At 40.3% G+C, this 20090-nt stretch overlaps 2 protein-coding genes across 2 annotated transcripts in view; one reads left to right on the top strand and one right to left on the bottom strand.

Annotated features, from left to right (window-relative positions):
* Positions 1 to 978: 978 nt before the first annotated feature.
* Positions 979 to 4019, top strand: tpt1 (tumor protein, translationally-controlled 1). The gene is made up of 6 exons (XM_063887626.1): positions 979 to 1160; positions 1757 to 1824; positions 2706 to 2890; positions 3016 to 3121; positions 3269 to 3385; positions 3635 to 4019. The coding sequence occupies exons 1-6, from the start codon at positions 1133 to 1135 to the stop codon at positions 3635 to 3637; spliced, it is 507 nt and encodes a 168-aa protein (XP_063743696.1). The 5' UTR covers positions 979 to 1132; the 3' UTR covers positions 3638 to 4019.
* Positions 4020 to 5232: 1213 nt separating this feature from the next.
* Positions 5233 to 20090, bottom strand: part of LOC134867224 (general transcription factor IIF subunit 2-like) — a 39922-nt gene continuing 25064 nt past the window's right edge. The window contains exons 5-8 of the mRNA XM_063887625.1: positions 10444 to 10525; positions 8561 to 8660; positions 7555 to 7698; positions 5233 to 5519 (exon numbers count right to left, since the gene is read on the bottom strand). Coding sequence (XP_063743695.1) covers positions 5388 to 5519; positions 7555 to 7698; positions 8561 to 8660; positions 10444 to 10525 — 458 coding nt within the window. The 3' untranslated portion in view covers positions 5233 to 5387. The remainder of the gene's footprint in view (positions 5520 to 7554; positions 7699 to 8560; positions 8661 to 10443; positions 10526 to 20090) is intronic.

Below are 20090 nucleotides of genomic sequence, written 5' to 3' on the forward strand. Positions count from 1 at the left end.
ATCTTGGAACATGCCCGTGCCATCAGGGAAGACAAAATCCATTGATGGAATAACCTGCTCCTTCAGTATATTCAGGTAGTCAGCTGACCTCATTCTTTGGGCTCATAACATTGCTGAACCTAGACCAGACCAACTGCAGCAACCCCAGATCATAGCACTGCCCCCCACAGGCTTGTGACCTTTTTTTTGGCCGGGCAGTTTATATGGTCATTTTTAAACTAGATTATTTTACTTATTGTGCTTTTATTAATAATAACGTGTGCCTACATTTTTTATATAATATGTACGTCAACTCTTTTTAACTGACTGCACTCTTGCTGTTTTAGTACCCCGTTGTGGGACAAATAAAGGAATTCGGATTCTAAATACCGCAGGGCTTTTCTTCCTGCAGTGGTCAGGCTCTACAACCACCACAGCCTCTGGTAGACCCCCACACTCACAAAAACACGGACTATAACACCTCTGTTGTAAAACACCACCAACGTGCAATAATGTAAAAACAAACAAAGATAAATGACACTGTTGTAATGCAAAACACTTATGTGCAATACTTTCTGCTAATATTTTTTATTTACTACTGGCTGCTACTCCTATCAAGTCCAGCCTTTAATGTTCCTTAAAACAGGAATCTTTACGTAACTATGTAATAATAATTTTACTAATGTTATAAACTACACTTCATTCTACCGTGCTACACTTATTGTTTTTATAAATACTGCTGCTATTAACTACTCTACCTGAATGTGGACTTCTGTAAATTGTAATTTTTTTATTTTGTTTTAAATACTATGTGCATACCTTTTCACTATATTAGTGTTGCAATTTATTCGTCTCTATACTTGTTATACTTGCTGTAACGACGTATATTTCCTCTTTATGGGACGAATATGGGAATTCTAATGGAAGTGCAAAAAAGTCCAGCTGGTGTAGTACCACCTCCGGCCACCACGTGAGGGTGGCAGCAGTGCACGTTGGAAATGATGAAACATACCGGAACAGGCCGACCTACGATGACGTCAGGAGAATGTAAATACAACGCCTCGCGGCCTCTTCGCTCTTTTCCCTCTTTCGTGCTGTTAGGGCGGCAGGCCTGCGTTCTGTCTGTGAAACTCCCAACACCTGAGCAGCAAACATGAACATCTACAAGGATGTCATCAGCGGTAAGTCATCCTGTTTGGTGGAGTATTGTGTAGTTATTTGGTAGCGGCAATTATTATGTCTGTGTTGGGTTATTTAACAGTTAGCCGGCTAGCTACCGTTAGCTCTTTAACGCATGTTATCGGAAGCAAAATTAGCTCAGTGCTAACTATAGCACCGTGACTCTGCCCAGTTTGGGTGAATATAACCGATTGACACCAAGGCCGGTTAGCTTTAATATTAGCTGATGTCTCATATACCGGTAGGTTGGCTAAACGGTACTGTGGTACTTCACTATGGGAAACTATTAGCATTTTAACTGTATATGATACGGGAAGCTGGTGGAGGATATTAAGTAACGGAAAATTGCGTTGGTCACGAAAAAGTTACGGGCTGTACGTGGCCAAAGCATTGGGCATCACTACGAAGAAAGTGACTCACGTTTCCCTTTTTTATTTAAAGCCCAAACCTGCTCCAGTTCAATACGTTTAAAGAGGTTAAGAAGATTCTGCTGAAGAATTTAAGCTAGCTGTGGTATGTGGAGATGTAGTTAGTGGCGCAACCAGAAGGTTTCCCGCATACGTTTGTATTAAAAAGTATCATTTTTATCCTTCCGCAGGTGATGAGATGTTCTCCAACACCTTCAAGATAACAGAAAACGGATTGTTCTATGAAGTTGAAGGAAAGGTGAGTCTGATGGGTGAACGGGTTAAAGTCGTCTGTATGATTGAATCAGGAGTTTTCCCGTGGTCAGGCTTACGCAACGTCACAATAGACGCGTTTTCACTGCCGCGCCAAGCTTCGTTTCCATTGTCACTTGGTCTTTTGTTAAATGCACGTTTCACAATTCTGTTTCAAAGGATGTTTAGATATGTTAACATGAAGTGTTATGGGAAATAGGTAGTCACTATGCTGTCACGAGTCGTACTTAATCAATATCACCTAATTCACAGAACAGTTTTAAGCTTGAATGTCAGCTGACACGATCTGTTAAAAGCTGAGGGCCTTTAACAGCGGCTGGCCCCAGCTCTCTGTGGCACAACAGTGTAAAACAACTATAGACATGGAAGGGTGTTTTTAGGATATTATGTCACACTTACTTACACTATTCACACAAACAATTGTAGAGGTGTTAAACCAAACAAATGTGAGGCAACACTTCACTTGAACTCGTATTCACCTATTGTTCCCTCACTGCATGTCTGATTCCTCAGTTGCACATTTATCCTTTGTCATATTGTTTGGTATTTTTAAGTTACTTTACCGTGATCTGATGTTACATATGAGTCATGTGGCTCCCTCTGTCATTTAAATACCATGCCAGTCAGGGTGACTCAGGACAGGAGGTGTGTCCAAACAGGCACAACCACAACCACTTTATTTTATGCAGAGCTAACCAGACTTTCCTGTCCAGTTCTGAATATTACAAGGTACAATTGAAGCAGGTGTGACTATGGGGGAGATTCTTGACAAAGCAGCTGGTCCTTCAAATCTGTTATTGCCAAAGTTGTGCAAAGCAATTTAATTGAGTTTGCCCTCCTCTCTGCTCCCCTGCTTAATGCGTCTAGACCGTCACCAGGGTAGAGGGCTTCGATGATGCTTTGATCGGGGCTAACGCCTCTGCCGAAGAGATGAGTGAGGGCACAGATTCAAATACCATTTCTGGCGTCGACATCATCCTCAACCACAGCCTGCAGAGGGTCGAATTCTCCAAGAAATCCTTCATGGCATACATCAAAGGATATGTTAAAGCGTGAGTCACTGATGGTTCAATGAACCGAGGATGGAAAAGTCTAGTTTGACGCATGCAGCCATAACTGTAACGTGTACAACTGTAACTCAATCTTATTTTTACATTTTTATTTTTGGCATGTACAGCATTAAGAATCACTTGGAGAAGGAACACCCAGACAGGGTGGAGGCCTTCAAGAATGAAGCCCCAGAAGCAATCAAAAGCATCTTGGCGAACTTTGCCAACTACGAGGTATATAGTTCTGAAAAATAAGAGCTGTGCACAACACGTTTGTAGCCTCCCAATGTTGGCCTAATGGCAGCTGTTTAAAGCTGGTTATCACAACATCTCTTTAAACAGTGACTTGTATTCTAATGGGTCGTTTTTGTCTTCCTGCAGTTCTTCACAGGAGAGAGTTTAGACTCGGAAGGCTTGGTGGGGCTGCTGGACTACCGTGAAGACGGGATCACCCCGTACATGCTTTTCTTCAAAGATGGTCTTATCACAGAGAAATGCGTAAGTACTCTGCTACTAAATCGGCAAATGCACGCTGCTGTAGTAGTAAAAAACCCTTTTTAGATTCAGTCTTAGTCAGGTAAAACGGTTAAACCTGTTTCAGTAACCTTTTCATTAAATGTATTACCGATTCCTCAGGCTGTGTTTTTATACCAGCCCAGAATATATTTGTTATAAAGTAAAGGTTGGAAAATTAAGGGAAATCTCAGGAATCACAGTAATGAAGTATTGCTGTCTTCTCTCTTGCAGTAACTACCCGGACCGACATCTGCTTTTTAATTGGCTGCTGCTTCCCAAATGGCCCCAAGAACGGACTGGAGCAGTATATGGCATCATGAAACATTCTTGAACTATTTCTTCTGTATTCGCATTAAGGACCGCAGCACCATGCAAGGCCTGGTGAAGCAAACACAATTGGTCACTGAACACGGGTCTAACTTTCGGCTTTCGCTGTTTTTGATCCTAGGTTTTGCCCCGTTTTTGATTTGAAATTAAAGGCAGGACAGTGTGTGATTGAAAGATAGCTTTCCTTCAACTGCATACTATTTTAGCAACTCCTTACGCAGGTTGGATTAAATATGGTTACATCTACCAAAACTTCTGGATTAATTTGAAAATAAATCTCATACCACCACTTTCTTGTGTGATGACTTTATATTGTTTTCAAACCATCAGCGTGTGACCAGGTGTTTGTATACACAATCCCGTGGAGCAGAGTGAGACGTAATATCCTTTATTAAAAAAAAGGTGACGGTTCAGGTTTTTGGTGAAACAAATGACCATCTGTAATCTGACATGTTTCAGAGGCACTTGTATTACACTTCTCTATACTTGGTTTGATTGTAGCTGTCATTGGCTTTCAAAACATTAGCTTCAACAAAATGGCGATAAAGCCTTTACTGCATTGCACTGACGTCAGATATGGCTTCGTCCTGCCGTAATTAACAAGGAAACATTAATTCATCACAACGAAGGTCAATCAGCCTGGCAGTGTCCATTAAGGACTATCAGATCCAGGCTGTTGGGTTTTTATAAGCCCGGAGGAACCCGTATCAAACTACATCAGTTAAAGTTTTATATTTAGAATATTTTCACACATTACCTTGATCTGATACGCAGAGCGCAGGAGTGATAAGGCCTGCATTACACAGCATTAAGGCAGCCGTCGGCACCTTCATGGTTAAAAAAGTTAAAGTTTCTCAATGGAGTCTGGGTTAGAAGAGCACAGATAAGGGGTTGCATTTTAATTAGTATATTAATATTGATGCAAAATTCAAATACTTGTTTTAAAACTGGGTATATAAAGGAGGAAATAACTACCATTTGCATGTTGTGTTTTTAGATGTAGTGTAGAAAGTATAAAAAGCAGGGTTCGAGTTATGTGGGAGCTGAGCTCTCATAAGGAGGGGTCTGAGCTCCCATGAAAGCACTGAAATCATACATCCGTGGGGGTCGCTACTACACTGCCAACAACCATCACTGTAATCACAAATAATGCATTTTTCAATGTAATGAGTACTGCACTTCAGCTCCGAGGTGTGTGTGTTGGATCACATAATGAGCAGTGAAGTCTCATAGATATAACCCGTTATTTACATTATTAACCGGCTGTTATTGATATGTATCACCGCCCCTCACGTTAGTTTTCAAGACTCCCATGAAGCTCAAATTATAAGTCGAACTCTGAGAAAAAGCATGAAATAAAATACACGCAGGAAAAAATAGAACTGGGGTTAATGCATAACACCCCAGCACCGGGTGAGGAACACATTCACTTTCAGCTTGAATATCTGACCTCATTCTTACCAACCAGAAACAGATGCGTTCACAGGAAATGTAATCATGTGGTTTATTTTATTTTCCACCTTTATGTTCAAGTGCTGTGGAAGCTGATGCATAGCAACCTGTTCTGCCTGATAACTGAAAAACCATCAACTCAAAATCAGTATTTCCTGTTTCGCCTCTCTGTTCAGGAGGTCACTGAAGCCTGACTGTCCCTGCTTCAGACCGTCTGCATCTCCTCTTCCTCAGCAGACTGGTAGTGGCGGTACTCTGGCTTCAGCTCCCAGGTGCTCTTGTGAGCTCCCTTGCTGTTGTACATCCCGATTTCCCTCATGATTTCTTTCAGGTAGGTCTGGAGGAACAGGATAAACAGATGGTGATAAACCCTCTGCTGTGTGTCAGTCCTTTTTGATATTTGATAGCATAAAACAGAGCAGACAATGCACCTTAAAGATAAACATGATACCATGCAAAAATAATGCAGCCCCTCTTAAAGCTTTACACACGGTTACATAGCCAAAAAAGAGACAATACCCGATCTAGTCAAAGATTCTTTTGACTGATAATATTATTTCTCAATAGAGTGCTCCTATAGTTATCCTAAATTCTGATTGCCTTATTTGTACATTTGTATATTTCTCATTTTTTAGTTCTAATTATTTGTTATGCTTCTTTTTTGTATTTGGCTGCTGCAACAAAACACATTCCCAGTTTGGGATAAATAAAGTATTTCTGATTCTGAAGGACACAATAATTATTTAGGGAAAACATGATATTGCCCTTATAGAAGAAAGTATCATTTGAAGGGACCTCTTTACTTTTGAGTATTTCCATGTAATGCTACTTTGTACTTCTACACCACTACATTTGAAAGAGACATATTGTAGTTATTAATAATCGACACGTTTAGTTACTGGTTACTCTTTAGCAGCGGTAGAAGTACTCAGATCTCTACAGTCAAAGTAGCAACACTTAAATGTAAAAATGACAAGTGAAATTATCAGCATAAAATGATACTTTACGTACCAGTCAAATAACATTTCAGAATCATATACCTTTAAATGACTGGATTATGATAAGTGTTTGAATACTCAGATGCTGAACTTATGTGAATACATAAATGTCAAATTAAAACCACTGATTCTCCCAAAAATGTCCTCCATATTCGATATATTATTAAATATATTACATTACCTGATTTAATATTGTTGCATCATGCAGCATTTTACTGTTGCAGACACAAATGATTGATGTTAACTGGTTGTAATATATTGTATCAGTTTACCTAGATGGAGGTAAACATTTAGTCCACTTGTTCTAGAGATGCATTATGTTCAAACTTAACATAGATGTAGATGTTACATTAATAAATGTAGGAGAGTCAAATTAAAGGATTTCCCTAAAAGTATAGCAGCAGCATTAAGTACCTTATTTGTACTCAAGTACAAATGTACTTTCCATCACTGTGCTCCAAATGATGATACTGTTACAGATTGAGGTAGTATTTAAAGTAAATACAAACTGCTCCATCTTTACTGGCTATATCATTACAGTGCTGTTCACATATTATAGCCTCAATATAAAAAGTGATGAGTAATTTGAGTCTTGGTACTTTTGAGTACTTTTTGATGCTCATACATGCATACACTGGGCGTGACATTGAAGCACTGACCAGGTTCCTCCTGCTTCAATAACAACTGATGGTCTCACTGCAACTCTGCCTGAACCCCCAGCCCCTCTTTAGTCTCTGACTTCAGTCTGCTTTCATCTCTGAAGAGACAGCAGCATCTAGATCAAACAAACATCACAACAAATCCCGAGCAGTGTGTGTGAGCGGCCACTGGGTGTCTCTGTTGAGCTGGCCGGGAAGTGCCCACTGTTCCTGATTTTCACCAGCGTTTCAAGACTTTTCATAATGGGCATTTCGGTTACTTTAGTTCAGTTAATTTGAGTGTTAGCCAAGTGCTTTAGGAGAGGAATGATGGTGTGGAGTGTATTGGCGTGTTTGACTCCTACTCAGCCGATGGTTATGCAATCAGAAGCAATCAGAGGGAGAGGAGGGCCTCAAGGTCTCATCAGCACCTACACAACGCTGTTCTCCGGGAGCTGGAGCGCATCCACGGCACTGTATCGATTCATCCCGCGTGTGTGCGCGCGAGCGCCCATGATAGCCCAAATTTCAGCCACAGAGGAGTGTAAACAGGCATGGACGATATGTGGTGGGCGATTGGTTCAAATTTTACAAAGCAAGGTGGATAGTGGGCAGGTGTATTGTTGTTTGTCAACTTTTTTTTTACAGTTTGTGTGTGTGTGTGTGTGTGTGTGTGTGTGTGTGTGTGTGTGTGTGTGTGTGTGTGTGTGTGTGTGTGTGTGTGTGTGTTGCTCACCACAGGTTGTTTGGTGATGTCCACCAAGTCCTTGATGTTGTAATACTGGTGCTTCTCAAAAGCAGAGAAGAGCATGTCCAATACCACCTGTCGCTCGGCCCTCACCATCTTGCCCTCGGATTTCTTCTTCTTCTCGTGCTCCAACTGACGATCAAAAGGAGCGTTACTACGGCTGATATCAAACCCAGAAAAAAGACACTTTTATTTCTAATGTTAATGAGCATTCACAGTATGAACTTAATCCAGGTCTGAAAAATGATCAGGGATTTTAATGATCCAAAACCAGTGTGCATGGTTCTTAAATAAGAAGTGACCAGGGATAAAGGTGTAATGATATATTCCATGTGTGTGTTATCACTGACTGTGTTTACAAATCAAACCTTTCTTGGCAGATTTACAAAAGATGAAAATAGCAAAAGCATCTCCAATCCTAAACCGGGATAACACTGATGAACCACAACAGACATCATTAATGTAGCAACTACTACAAGGATCTTTTCATTATCATTTCATTTGATGATCTTTTTTTAGTTTATCATTTAAAAAGTCAAAAAAAAGTACATCCGTTTATCACAACAAAGTATGTTTGATCAGTAGCCCAAATCTCAAAGATGTTGAGTTTACAGTCAAATATAATTCAGGAAAACAAAAATTTAAAGGCTTGAAGCAAGGAATTCTGGGCCTTGTTGCTAAAGAAATTCAACAGATGCCATTTAAACATCACATAACAGATTCACAGGTTGTAGATCATCCAACTTCCATCGTTAAAACACAATAAAAAGCTGATCATTGAAAAAATAAATAAGGTTTTACATTCGGTATCTGATTCAGGCTTTTGAATGACAGTTTATAAAGATTCATTTTTATTGTGCAGCTCAGCCCTGCAGCATGCTCCATTAATGCATTTCACTCTCAAATGGGTCACACCATGTTTTAAACCATACTGGCTACACACACGCACACATTCAGATATAAACAAACACAGCTTCCTGTTATTAGTCCTCACATTGAAATCGTGGTTGGCCACGGGCTTGAAGATGGTGGTGACGGCTCTCTCCAGCTGCTGCGAAAAACGCTGAGGCTTGGTGGTCTCTTGAACCTGCAGCCTAACACACACACACACACACACACACACACACACACACACACACACACACACACACACACACACACACACACACACACACACACACACACACACACACACACACACACACACACACACACACACACACACACACACACACACACACACACACACACACACACACACACACACACACACACACACACACACACACACACACACACACACAAGTTTGATTTGTGTTTCCTGTGATCTAACTTGATTTCTGTTGACAGATGTGCCTGTTGGCACGGAGACAACTGTCAGCACCGTGAGGGTAAACTTAACCAGCGCGTTATGGCAGCTGCTCCGCTTTCTATTTAGCTATTGCTCCTCTCAGCTGCTCATTACACACATTGGATATTTGATGGCCGTTCAAACAGCAACGGTTATGAGCCATGACTAAGATCTGTTGATGTCTTGCTATAGTTACAGTGACATATTCATAAAGACATTTGAACAATAAACATCTATGCTAACAAAGCAATCATCAGGCATGATGAGGCTTTGGAGACTTTATCCATCTCCACAGTTATCAACTATTTATCTACTTTCAAGTTACTATAGTTCTTTGTAGATGAGTCCTACTTTGAAAAAAAACTGACAAAAACAATTAACAAAGTACAATATATACAGCTCAGCATTATCAGTGTCTCTGGTTTTACTATTTATAGGTAAGTGTTTGAGTAAAATGATTATTATTTATTTGTTGTATTCTCTAAACTACTGACAACATTTCTCTGTGTTGGAATTCAACAGGCACTGGAATGGCTGCCATACATGTAGAGATGAAGATTTAAGAAGTGGAGTGGTCTCTTAATTTGGGGCTGTATATCCAGGGCTGTATACTGGGCGGGGGTGGCGAAGGTCGTAGGGACTCTGCTTGGGGGAAACCACCCCCCCCCCCCCCAAAAAAAGTTGTCTTCTTCTTCATATCAGTATAAATGCCCTTCAGTGAAGAAAAACAAACCTCTCTGAATGAGGAATATTATTTAATCCATGTTATTCCCAGGTGTAATCACATGTGTCGAGTGCTTCATATCCCCACCTCTCTGCAGTGAGAAACCTGAGGGGAGGTTTCCCTCAAACTGTTCCAGAATGTTTTCCTCGCTGTGTCTCACTGATTTGATGGCTGACACAGAAACGGTCTCACACAATAAAGCCAACTGTGTTGTGTGTTTTGCCTTGGGTTGAATTGTAGCAATGCATCTGCCACTGTGACGCGGTTGCTATAGCAATGCCTTGCACTAACTGGCTGGAATAATGGATTTGGATGAAGAGGAGACAGAAAGCATTTAAAAAGGCCGAGTGGACTCGAGTGGTTGGTCCACATAAAATTGCATGTCAAACTTCTCGACTAAGATTAATTCAAAACACTCAAACATGTTGTGTATTGTCCAGTGAGGTGAACAAAACATTTAAAAACAACAAGTACTGCGCTGACATTTCTTTACTCATCGTTTCCACTGATTATAAAACAATCCATGGACAGTTAGCCTGATCCTTTACTGTAACAGAAATACTGAGACACGGGGGGGTTCATTAATACCAGGAGCTTACTAATTAAGGGATGATTGACACATTTTGCATCCTCCGGTGCCAGTAACAACTGCTGTGCTGTTTTTAGATAAAAGGTACTGGAAAGTTCCAGTGAGTGGAATAAGTTGGGGAGTGTTGGTATTTTAGTTTGAAGCCGTCTAACATCCGTTTGCAACATGCCATTACTGTAACTCATGAGCTGAACGATTTCAGAGTGAACTCACTTCTTCAGCTTCATGTAGTTGTCATTGACGACGGGTCTGCATTCCGCTCTGTGCACCACCATCCCCTCCAGACTGATGCCATCTACAACAAAGACAGTGACTCAACGGCTGCCTCATGATCCAGACTCATGCACAGACACTCTCAGTTTATAGGGGGGGGGGGTATTTAGTAAAAGTCCACATCTCGTAATAATCATTTAAAAAAGTGATATACTTAAGTCTGCCCCATTTTCAGTTTTAACACACAAACGTAACCAATAATGTCATTAAAAAGTTCATAGAGAAAAATGTCCAAAAACGGCTTGTGTTTAGTGTCATAAACATTGATCATATAATGCGACCTAAAAAACACATGTCATTAAATATTGAATTTATAGCAGGGTTTTCTCTACACAAAATAGTATGCAGGCGCTAACGTCACTTTCCGACGAAGACATTGCATTAGAGCGAAGCGGAAAATAACAGTTTCTTCATGTCTTAAAGCTGCTGAGTCATATATTCCACCTGAAACAACAAATGAATGAATGAAACAACAAATGAATCCACAGTTACTGTTTCTTTACTTCCTCTACAGAAAGAAAGACAGTAAAATAAACAATGTAATTCAGAAATCTCAGTTTCAGTGTGAGCCTGCTGCCTGCCACCCGTCCACCGGCAGACCGACCGGACATCCATCCCCTATTTATTCGGAGCTCCGTAAAAACAAATCTGTCTCTGCCGTCTGACGCTCTATTCAACACAATTTTCATATTTTTGGAGTAATTATACCTTTTTTAACAAACAGAAATATTGTTTAAAAGGCGCCCCTGTTACCCGGTTTAGACAAAACCCTGTATAGTATTTAATTGAAAAGTCCCCGTCTATCATGTAATAAAAATGTCACAGGGGTTACACGGAAGGTCTCTAATGAATCAATGCTTAAAATTACCTGGAAAAATGCTGATGGACACATCATGGATGTTAAACTAGGCTGCAGCCATTTCTATTATCTTTCCCCATGAACTGAGTTTCCATCCATCTGATGTTTTGATATTTGAAGTAGTGGAGCCTTCTATTTAACTGGAAAGATCAGGTTCTTATTCCATACCTGTTTAGGTACAACCCGATGTGGATGTATAATCTCAAACATCTGGAAAAGAAAAAATGGCCCATTGATCCCAGAAAAAAGGATCACATTTTAGGACTCTGATCAGACACCCTGCTGTTCCAGGTGTTGACTCATATTGGACATAGTTTCTGAACTCATCAAAATTGTAGATACCTTTGGGTTTTTAGCCAAGTTCACTATTTTCTGGCATTTTACACACCACATTATTCATTGAATTGGAATCCACAGGTGAATCACTGTTGAAGAACCATCATAAGTTGCAGCCCTTCAACTAGAACTCCTCCAAGCCTCTGGGTGAGAATAAATCACTATATAATGTGTATATAGTATTGCAATTAAACTGCTCAACAGCCCACTCTCAGTGCCCACAGACAGGCTCAGGTTCAGGCTTTTGTTCAAAGTCTGCAATTAACCAACGCTTCGCCAGCTAATCGGGCGCAGCGGGAGACGATCGTCAAGGAGTTAATTACCTACGCCGAGGTGTGCACAGCTGGCATTTCAGTGGTGCGTCTACAAAGAGCTGAATAAAGTTTTCTGTTTTTACCAAATGTGCTAGAGTGTATAACTCGGGAACAGATGTAACAAACTACTCTGGTCACCACAGGGGAAATTAACTCAGAGTTTGTTCGTTGAGGTACTGTATTATTTCCATTTCATGCTACTATCCACTTTTACTCCACTATATTTATTCGATAGATTAAGGGATAATATATTGGTATTAAGAGGTGCTTTTCAGAATAAAATGTCCCATAAAAAAAACAAGAAACATTAAATTCAACATGTCTGGTTTAGCACTTTAAGATATTATCAGTTGTGGAGGAATTTCCTCATGTGGTTTTATTATTAATACTAGTCTGAAAGAGGTCAAACTATCAAGTATTTAACAAAAATATTCTACCTCATTCATCATTTCAGGACTCCTAAAACTTATCTTGTGACAATTTGGAGGGACTCCTAAGATGAAGACCACTGGACAAACCTCCCACCCTGGACTTTAGTCCGTTCTTCAACCAAGTAGATTTTCAAATGCATAGCTTTCATTTTAACAGAGTATTTTTTTACTGTGCTATTTTACTTTTATGAAAGTAAGTTTATAGTAAACCTTAATAAATCAATCAAACATAATGTATTAATCCCAGGGGGAAGTCGGGGATTGTGATAGTACCATATTAGTTCATTTCAAAGCAGATCTGAGTGGATCCAACGTCTTTCTGTTGGGTTTGTATCCAGGAAGACATAAATATAGTAACCATGACTGAACATTTATAGACCTCAGCTTGCTCTACGCCAAAACCTGTATTGTATTTGAAAAGGGCTCACAGCCGGAGCATCACTCATTGGTTGGGATGGATGCTGTCAGGCCACCCATTGGAGAAGATATCCTGTACATTAAGAGTCAGACCGCATGAGTTTGAAAACGTATGGAAAACCTTCATTGATGGCTTAAAGGATCTGTATCTAATGTTCAAGAGGATGAATAGATGCAGAACCGGTGCAGATCATGAGACGGGGTAATTGAGTTCTCTTTGTATTAATGCATAATTGTTACGAATAGTTACCTTGTATTATACAAGCATATTTGTTTTTGTAATGTTGTATAAAAAAATCCCAATAAAAACCTTTTGGGTCAACACTCTTTTCACATGCCATCCTCTGCCCTCTGATAGCTTTCGCACTAATTGGTCAGAGGACCTCAATATAGAGATAGGGACTGAGGTTTGGCAGTCCATTTTGAAACGTGTCAACACATCATCCATTTGTGCCCGCAACAGGGTTTTACAATGTAAAATGGTCCACAGAGTGCACTGGTCCAAAAGTAAACTAGCTGGCATCTATCCTGGCACTGATCCTAACTGTGATAAATGTCAAGAAGGACCAGCTAATCTCGCCCACATGTTTTGGAATTGCCCCACGCTTTCTCGGTTTTGGAAGTCTGTGTTTGACTCACTCTCAGCAATCACATCTGTCACCCTTAAATCGGCCTGTTTGGTGTCTTACCCAATGATCTACAAACATTTCCCAATTTGGGATCAATAAAGTACTTATCTATCTATCTATCATTTACTGCTATCCTATTTTGCTGAAATTGCTGGCTAGGCGTGTTATTCTGATGCATTGGAAGTGTCCTCGTCCCCCCTCTCATACATTAGATAAAGGATGCCCTATATTTTGTGAAATTGGAAAAAATTAAACACTGTATTAGGGGCTCAGACTTAAAGTTCACAAAAATGTGGTTACCATTCATAGAACTGAGTCACCCCCCTGTACCACAACAGCTCCCAAAAATGAGTTTTAATTTAATTGTTTAATTTTTGCTTGATTTGTTTTGTTTTTGTATTTCAATATTGTCTAATTGTATGGATGTATTATTTCTTGAGGTTGTCTTGTTAGCAACTGCAGGGTTAAGGTATTGTATTGCTGCTGTCTTTGTGTCTTGAAAATATCGAAAATAAATCATATATAAAATAATAAAAAACGTGGGAAATAGAAGTCCTTGTAGCCACAGGGACACCCACGCGCCTTAGACAGAAAGACGTCCACGGCACGGGGGCATGTAAAGACTCTGTGAAGAAGTGTTGAATAGTTTACATAAACAATATAACACTCCTCTCAAATGTGACATTTCAGCTATTTCTGATTTACCTTGAACATGTTTTGTTTTTTTCATTTGTTGCAATTACTTTTCAAGTTGCTCTTTCATAAGGTGCTTTACCCAATTATTCATCTGTCCAACCCCAAACCATTTGATGCCTCTTCTGCTCCTCTCCAATCAGCGTGATGAGTCCAGTTGGCGAGCGTTGGCGTGATACTGGCACCGGCTCGGCCTATTGTGCGCTGTTGTACAGTAAGTATGATTTGGCATTGTTTGTATCCGGGTCTGAGAAGCCGCAACATTATTACACCCACCAGTTAGCATTACCAGCAGAGAGAAACACAGAAAGAGCAGAGAGAGAAATTCAGGGGAGCGGCAGAGGTCAACAAGCATGGTAATGAACAGATTGACAGGGCCGGACCTGTGGAGGAGGAGAGAGGCTGTCAAACTTATTTGAACATTTTCCACAAACACTAGAGTACCCTTAGGTGTGAAATCTGGCGAGGTAAATCCTCTGGGGATACATGGCGATTCCCTCCCTTGTGTTCACACTTCCCTCACTAGCGTCTATTCTTTTTGTGTCAATCTCGCCCACTGAAGACGAGTGGGCAGAATGCAAAGAAAAGACACATGATAGAAGACGTCTTTCCCTCTGAAGCGTCATCATCTGAAAAGACGTCAGTTTGGTATGACGCCGGCACAGCAGGGTCACCTGTCAGTCAGCGCCAACTGCAGATAGTGGGATTATGACACGGGTGCATTTTACCATAGGTGCTATTCTTTTGTCCTTGATGTTCTCCGATACGGTAAACCACAGTTATCACATCTCATAGTTGTTTTCTCCATTCCATGTAATGTTTTGGGTGACTTCTGGGAAACAGTTTAAGAGAAATGTCTAATATCTTTGGCATTTCTCTAAACAAGAACCCATTAACCCTATTACTGGGGAAAACACCAGAGGCAATAAACAAAAAAAGATTCCTACCTATTACTTGTGATAAGAATAGCTATCATTAAACAAATAACAAGGAATTGGCTTAAAGATAATAGCTTAATTAACTCACAATGGAAGAATCTAGTAAATGAAATATAAGGAATGAAGTTGTGCTTTTAGAGATGATTTATACATTGAATGCCAATATTTTTGGTATGCTTGGTTTACTCCTTATGAAGACGTCTTTATATGGAGTAAATTTATATATATGCACTGCAAATGTATCTCTGTGGTTTTAAGGTTGTTTTGGTAATGAGCTCTGCATGAATCAACTAGTTCTAACACGGCAATGAATAATAAAAATAATACATCTAAAAGTTTGGACGACTGAAACACCTGAGTGGGTTGTGCTCTGTCAATTCATGTTGGTAGGAGTAAATGTCAGTTGGGGATGCGATGTGATTTCACAGCAGTACAATCAACTGCGGTACACAATCACACACAGACTACAGGTGCTGTGTGTTGACCTCTGTGCTTGATTCACTCGATCGAGCCTCTCCTGGGAAGCCTTCCTCTTTCTCCTTCAACAAAGACCAAATCCTATGAAAAAACCCAAACCTCCATCTTCAAAATAATGGTCTAGTTATGTTTCAAGACTTTATAGAGCTGGCAACCGCTGGGTACTTTACTCAAAAAGAACTCAATTGTGAGATTGCTGGGAACAATTTTAACTACAGGTGCCCGTTATCTACAGCAGCACAGTGCGAGTTATATTTACACAAACAAGGCAACAACTGTGAAGCTTTATGGCACAGAAAAATAATTATACAATGTCAGGCTTGGGCTAAAGAAGCAAAACTAGGATCGATTCATTGTTGTTTTTTTCCCTCAATTTTCTTATTTGTAATGAAAATACTCTTGATGTATTTAGTGTAAACCAAAGCTAAACACACGCGGGGGCAACGATCACTATAGCAACCAAGAAATCCCACCTGACATCACATGCCTCAAGAACCTTTCTTCAGTCTCGAGGTGACGAACGCTTTGCAGTACGTGTCACAGATCTCACTAATGTTCATCTTTGCCTTTTCCACAAATGGATGCAATTATGCGCAATTATTGGCTGGTGAGTGCCAGAGCACTTTGCCAGCAACGTGTCTAAAAACACACCCCCACACACACAACACGCGTGTGCAACAGAAGCAATGGTCAAACACCCAGTTTGATTTCATCAAGGCCATACACATGAGGACTGTTTCCCTCCTGCAGCTGAATGCTCCCCGGTCCCTCTCTCCGGGGTCCAGAGGGACACCGTATGAAGGACAGAAATGTCTTTTTTAAATCATTGACGGACACTCGGAGGGAGAAACTGGAATGAACACAGCATGTGTAGCTCAAAGGCCTCTGAGTGGGAGGAACACTTGAGATAAATAGTAGATTCCTGCACGTAGGCTTTCCTACAGAACTCCTAAGCGCTAGATTATGGGTGTCCAAACTACGACCCGGGGGCCAAATGCAGCGCGCAGGCCATTTTGAATCGGCCCTCAGTAAATTCTAAAAGCATAATGCAATATGGCCCACAAATTAAACTTTTGCTTGTCTTATATTGTACTTCTCAAATATATATGTTCAAATATATTAATGAGCCCAATTTTCAAATAAATTCAGTCATTTAAAATTTAAAACATTTTCTAACAAAATCTTAGTTGATAGCTTAGTTGTTATATTTCTATAACAAGCTTGACATTTTACCTTCATATCTACTCTTAATATAAGCAATCTGAGGCTTCTGTTTTAAGGAATGAGCTGCCAACAAATTTAAGGAAACGCGTTTTCAAGTATCGCGCATTATTCACCTACATTTGATTTGTTTTGCTAACTTATAACTTAATCAATATTCACCTCTTTAAGTGGCACAGCGCTCCGTATATTTTTCTGTATGTGGCCCTTGGTGAAAAAAGTTTGGACACCTCTGTGCTAGATCAATGTTTTGGTCCACACCTTCAGCAGATATTCAGTTTCCTAATTCTCCTACTCTGCAGAATTCTTCCTCTCAAAGAAAAGCTAAAGGCAGATGAACAGCACTTCATTAAAATCATAACTGTTTTGAAGCGGTCACATGGTGCTTTTATTAGGAACACCACAGACACGCTGGAGCTAACAACTGTGTTCTTGGGTAGCAGCTTGAGTGGTTTAAAAGATTTTGTCACATTCACAAATGTTCGGTCACCTCACTTTTTCATCATCAAGAGCCGTCGTACAGGTCCTGTAGAGAAACTCCACGTACTTGATCGGTCTTTTCTTGAAGAGAGCAGTAGATGGATACTCCTCATGTCTGTCCTTTTAAACTGCGCTCACTTGTTAGGAAATGTTCTCTTCCCTCGCAGCGATGAAGGGCACAGACCCGTGCAGAGGTGAAAGCAGCCAGGAGGTTTGGTTTCTATGGTAACTTCACCTCGTTGCTTTTGTTGCTTCTGGCTGCGCTGCATACAGCTGGTTTGTCATTGGTTGCGCTTTGAAAGCCAGTGGACACCGAGGTCAAAGTTGACATAATCTGAACCCTTATCACCGCGCTCGATAGAGAGGTACATACACTACACTATACACATCCAAAGAGCTGCCTCTGGGTCTGCATGCAGTCCCTGTCCAGAATGATATTCTCTGTGAGCAACAGACAATGTAATATCCAAACCATGTAGTTATTCCCATTTAAATCAAAGGATTGCATCTGGAAGAGAAAATGATTCCTTTCCGTGACTTATTCTGGGTCATGGTACAGCTCTGTGACAACAGCAGTAATGTCCTCCGAATGTTTCAGGTCCAAGTTGAGCTTTGTGTGCAAATATGGTTTGGCGATAAAGCCAAAATACCCAAAACGATACAGCATGCTTTGCGGTTATTTAATTAATGAATTGTACATAAGGAATAACTTACTACTTCTTCTCCTAAGTAATTTTAATCCTTCATATGGCACATCTCAACTGAGCTTCTACTAGGCCTTAGATGGGACACAGGGTTCATTACCAGGTATTAGGGTCCAAAAACATGAGGATTCATCCAATGAGCAGTGTCTCTGAAGTGAGAGATGTGATAGTGGACTAATAAATCCACTGATGGCATAGCTTAGTTTACTGTAAATTAGAACTCAATAAATCAATTAACTAATCTACAATAAACTGTTAGACTGTACACAGAGAGGTTTTATTTTAGCTTGTCAACAATTCGATATTAGCCAAACATGCTTGTTGTGCTCGTGTAAAACACAGCTGAAAGACTGGACAGAGCAGATTAAAATATGGCATTTCTAAATATCACTTTTGTGCTTAAATATTGGAGTTTTACACACAAAGGGTTTAATTACATTAACAATAAAAAGTTTGTTCCAAGTTGTGTTTGTGATGTGTTTAAAGCAAATGTGTATATTGTGCCGACAGAGGAAATGGGATTTATTGCTCAGCAGGAGGTGTAAAGCGTCTCTGAAGGCGAGCTTCTCCATGCTGTCTGACTTTCAGCAGCCACTACCTGCGTCCATAGGCACTCCAACACTAAATATTTGGGTTGGGAAAGGTTAGACCTGCAAGTCCTGCATTTAAGCCCTGCAAATACTGTAGAGGCATTGCATTGAGATAATTCTTGCAGAGTAAAAAAATAAAAGGGAAGACGGTAGGAAGAGAGACAGATGCGAGGGAGAGAAGGTCACACGCTCGCCTCGCCCCCCCCCCCCCCCCGCTCATCTCTTACCTCCATCTGCTCCTCGGCCCTTCCCTTAAAGCTCTGACCTTCCTAATGTTAAACACAACAAACAGCTTGCCGCCCACCAGGCCTCCATCCATCCTCACCCTCTCTGGATCCTCTTCATCACCCACAAACACACCAAGCCTATATATAATACTGGAGCACTAAATACAAACAAGTCCGTCAGAGACCTTCCCCAGCACTCAACATCCTCGCTGTTCTTCAATACTGTAAATCCGTTGCAGGCTAACACATCTTCCTTTTCCTCTTTGCCAGCTTAACTAACCTTGGGCTCCATTGAGTGCCTTACCAAAGAATATCTCCCTCACACACACAATGTCTAACACATTGCATAAGCAGCTTCCGTTACTGTGCCTCAGGCTAGTCATGTGACCCCAGCTCTCTGAGATCACTCTGGATTCAGATCTGACTGAGGCCCGGTGACCTCCTGGTTATAATTCCCATTGTGATATTCAAGCTATGAGGCGGTTTTAGATTTCAGGAATATAATAGAGCCATGTTTGCAGAGCGTATGGGGGCAGGATAATTACGTCTTTCAAAAAGATGTGTGAAGATTTTGTCCAATTAGCAAGTAGGCTAATAACGAGTTTGCGTTTTAATAAAAACCAATAAACTAAATATTGAAATATCTTAAGACCATGGTCTATAATATATAAATAAGTGCTTTAACAATATGTCATAAAAAGACCCTGTTCCTTTGTGAATACTGAGTTACCATTTCTCTTTAAAACATCCAAAGAAATATAGGTCCAAACACACACTTATAAACTTAATGGTTTTGTTGTCATACTTACTGTTTACACTGGAGATATGTATTTACTTCCCTGTGTTTATGACTGACGAATGAGCTGTTATAGTAATGCCCTTCCACAGTCTCTTTGAATATAAGCAAAGTGAAGGACATCATCATCTTTGTGAAATCACTGCTGATGATGTTTCAGTTGGAGAACATTGCCAATCTAAAACAACTGGTGAATCTCTGCCGTTTTTTTCATTGACAGTCCTGAAGACGTAGATCTATTTGTAATTACCGTAATAGTGGAAATCAGACTTGTGCATGTCCACCCATTTTGGTAAATAACAACATTTAAACAAGCAGGAATTTGGAAACCAGATTAATGGGCATGCATTTATGAATTGAAGCATCTGTTACATGGAAGTGATGACAACAAGGAAGCAATAAGGGGGGGTGAAGTCACTGATTGGATCTCCAAATATAATTTTCCATTAGACCTCCTCTCTACAAAGCCCAGAGG

The sequence above is a fragment of the Eleginops maclovinus genome, chromosome 7, assembly GCF_036324505.1.
Source record: "Eleginops maclovinus isolate JMC-PN-2008 ecotype Puerto Natales chromosome 7, JC_Emac_rtc_rv5, whole genome shotgun sequence".
Classification (NCBI taxonomy): Eukaryota; Metazoa; Chordata; class Actinopteri; order Perciformes; family Eleginopidae; genus Eleginops; species Eleginops maclovinus.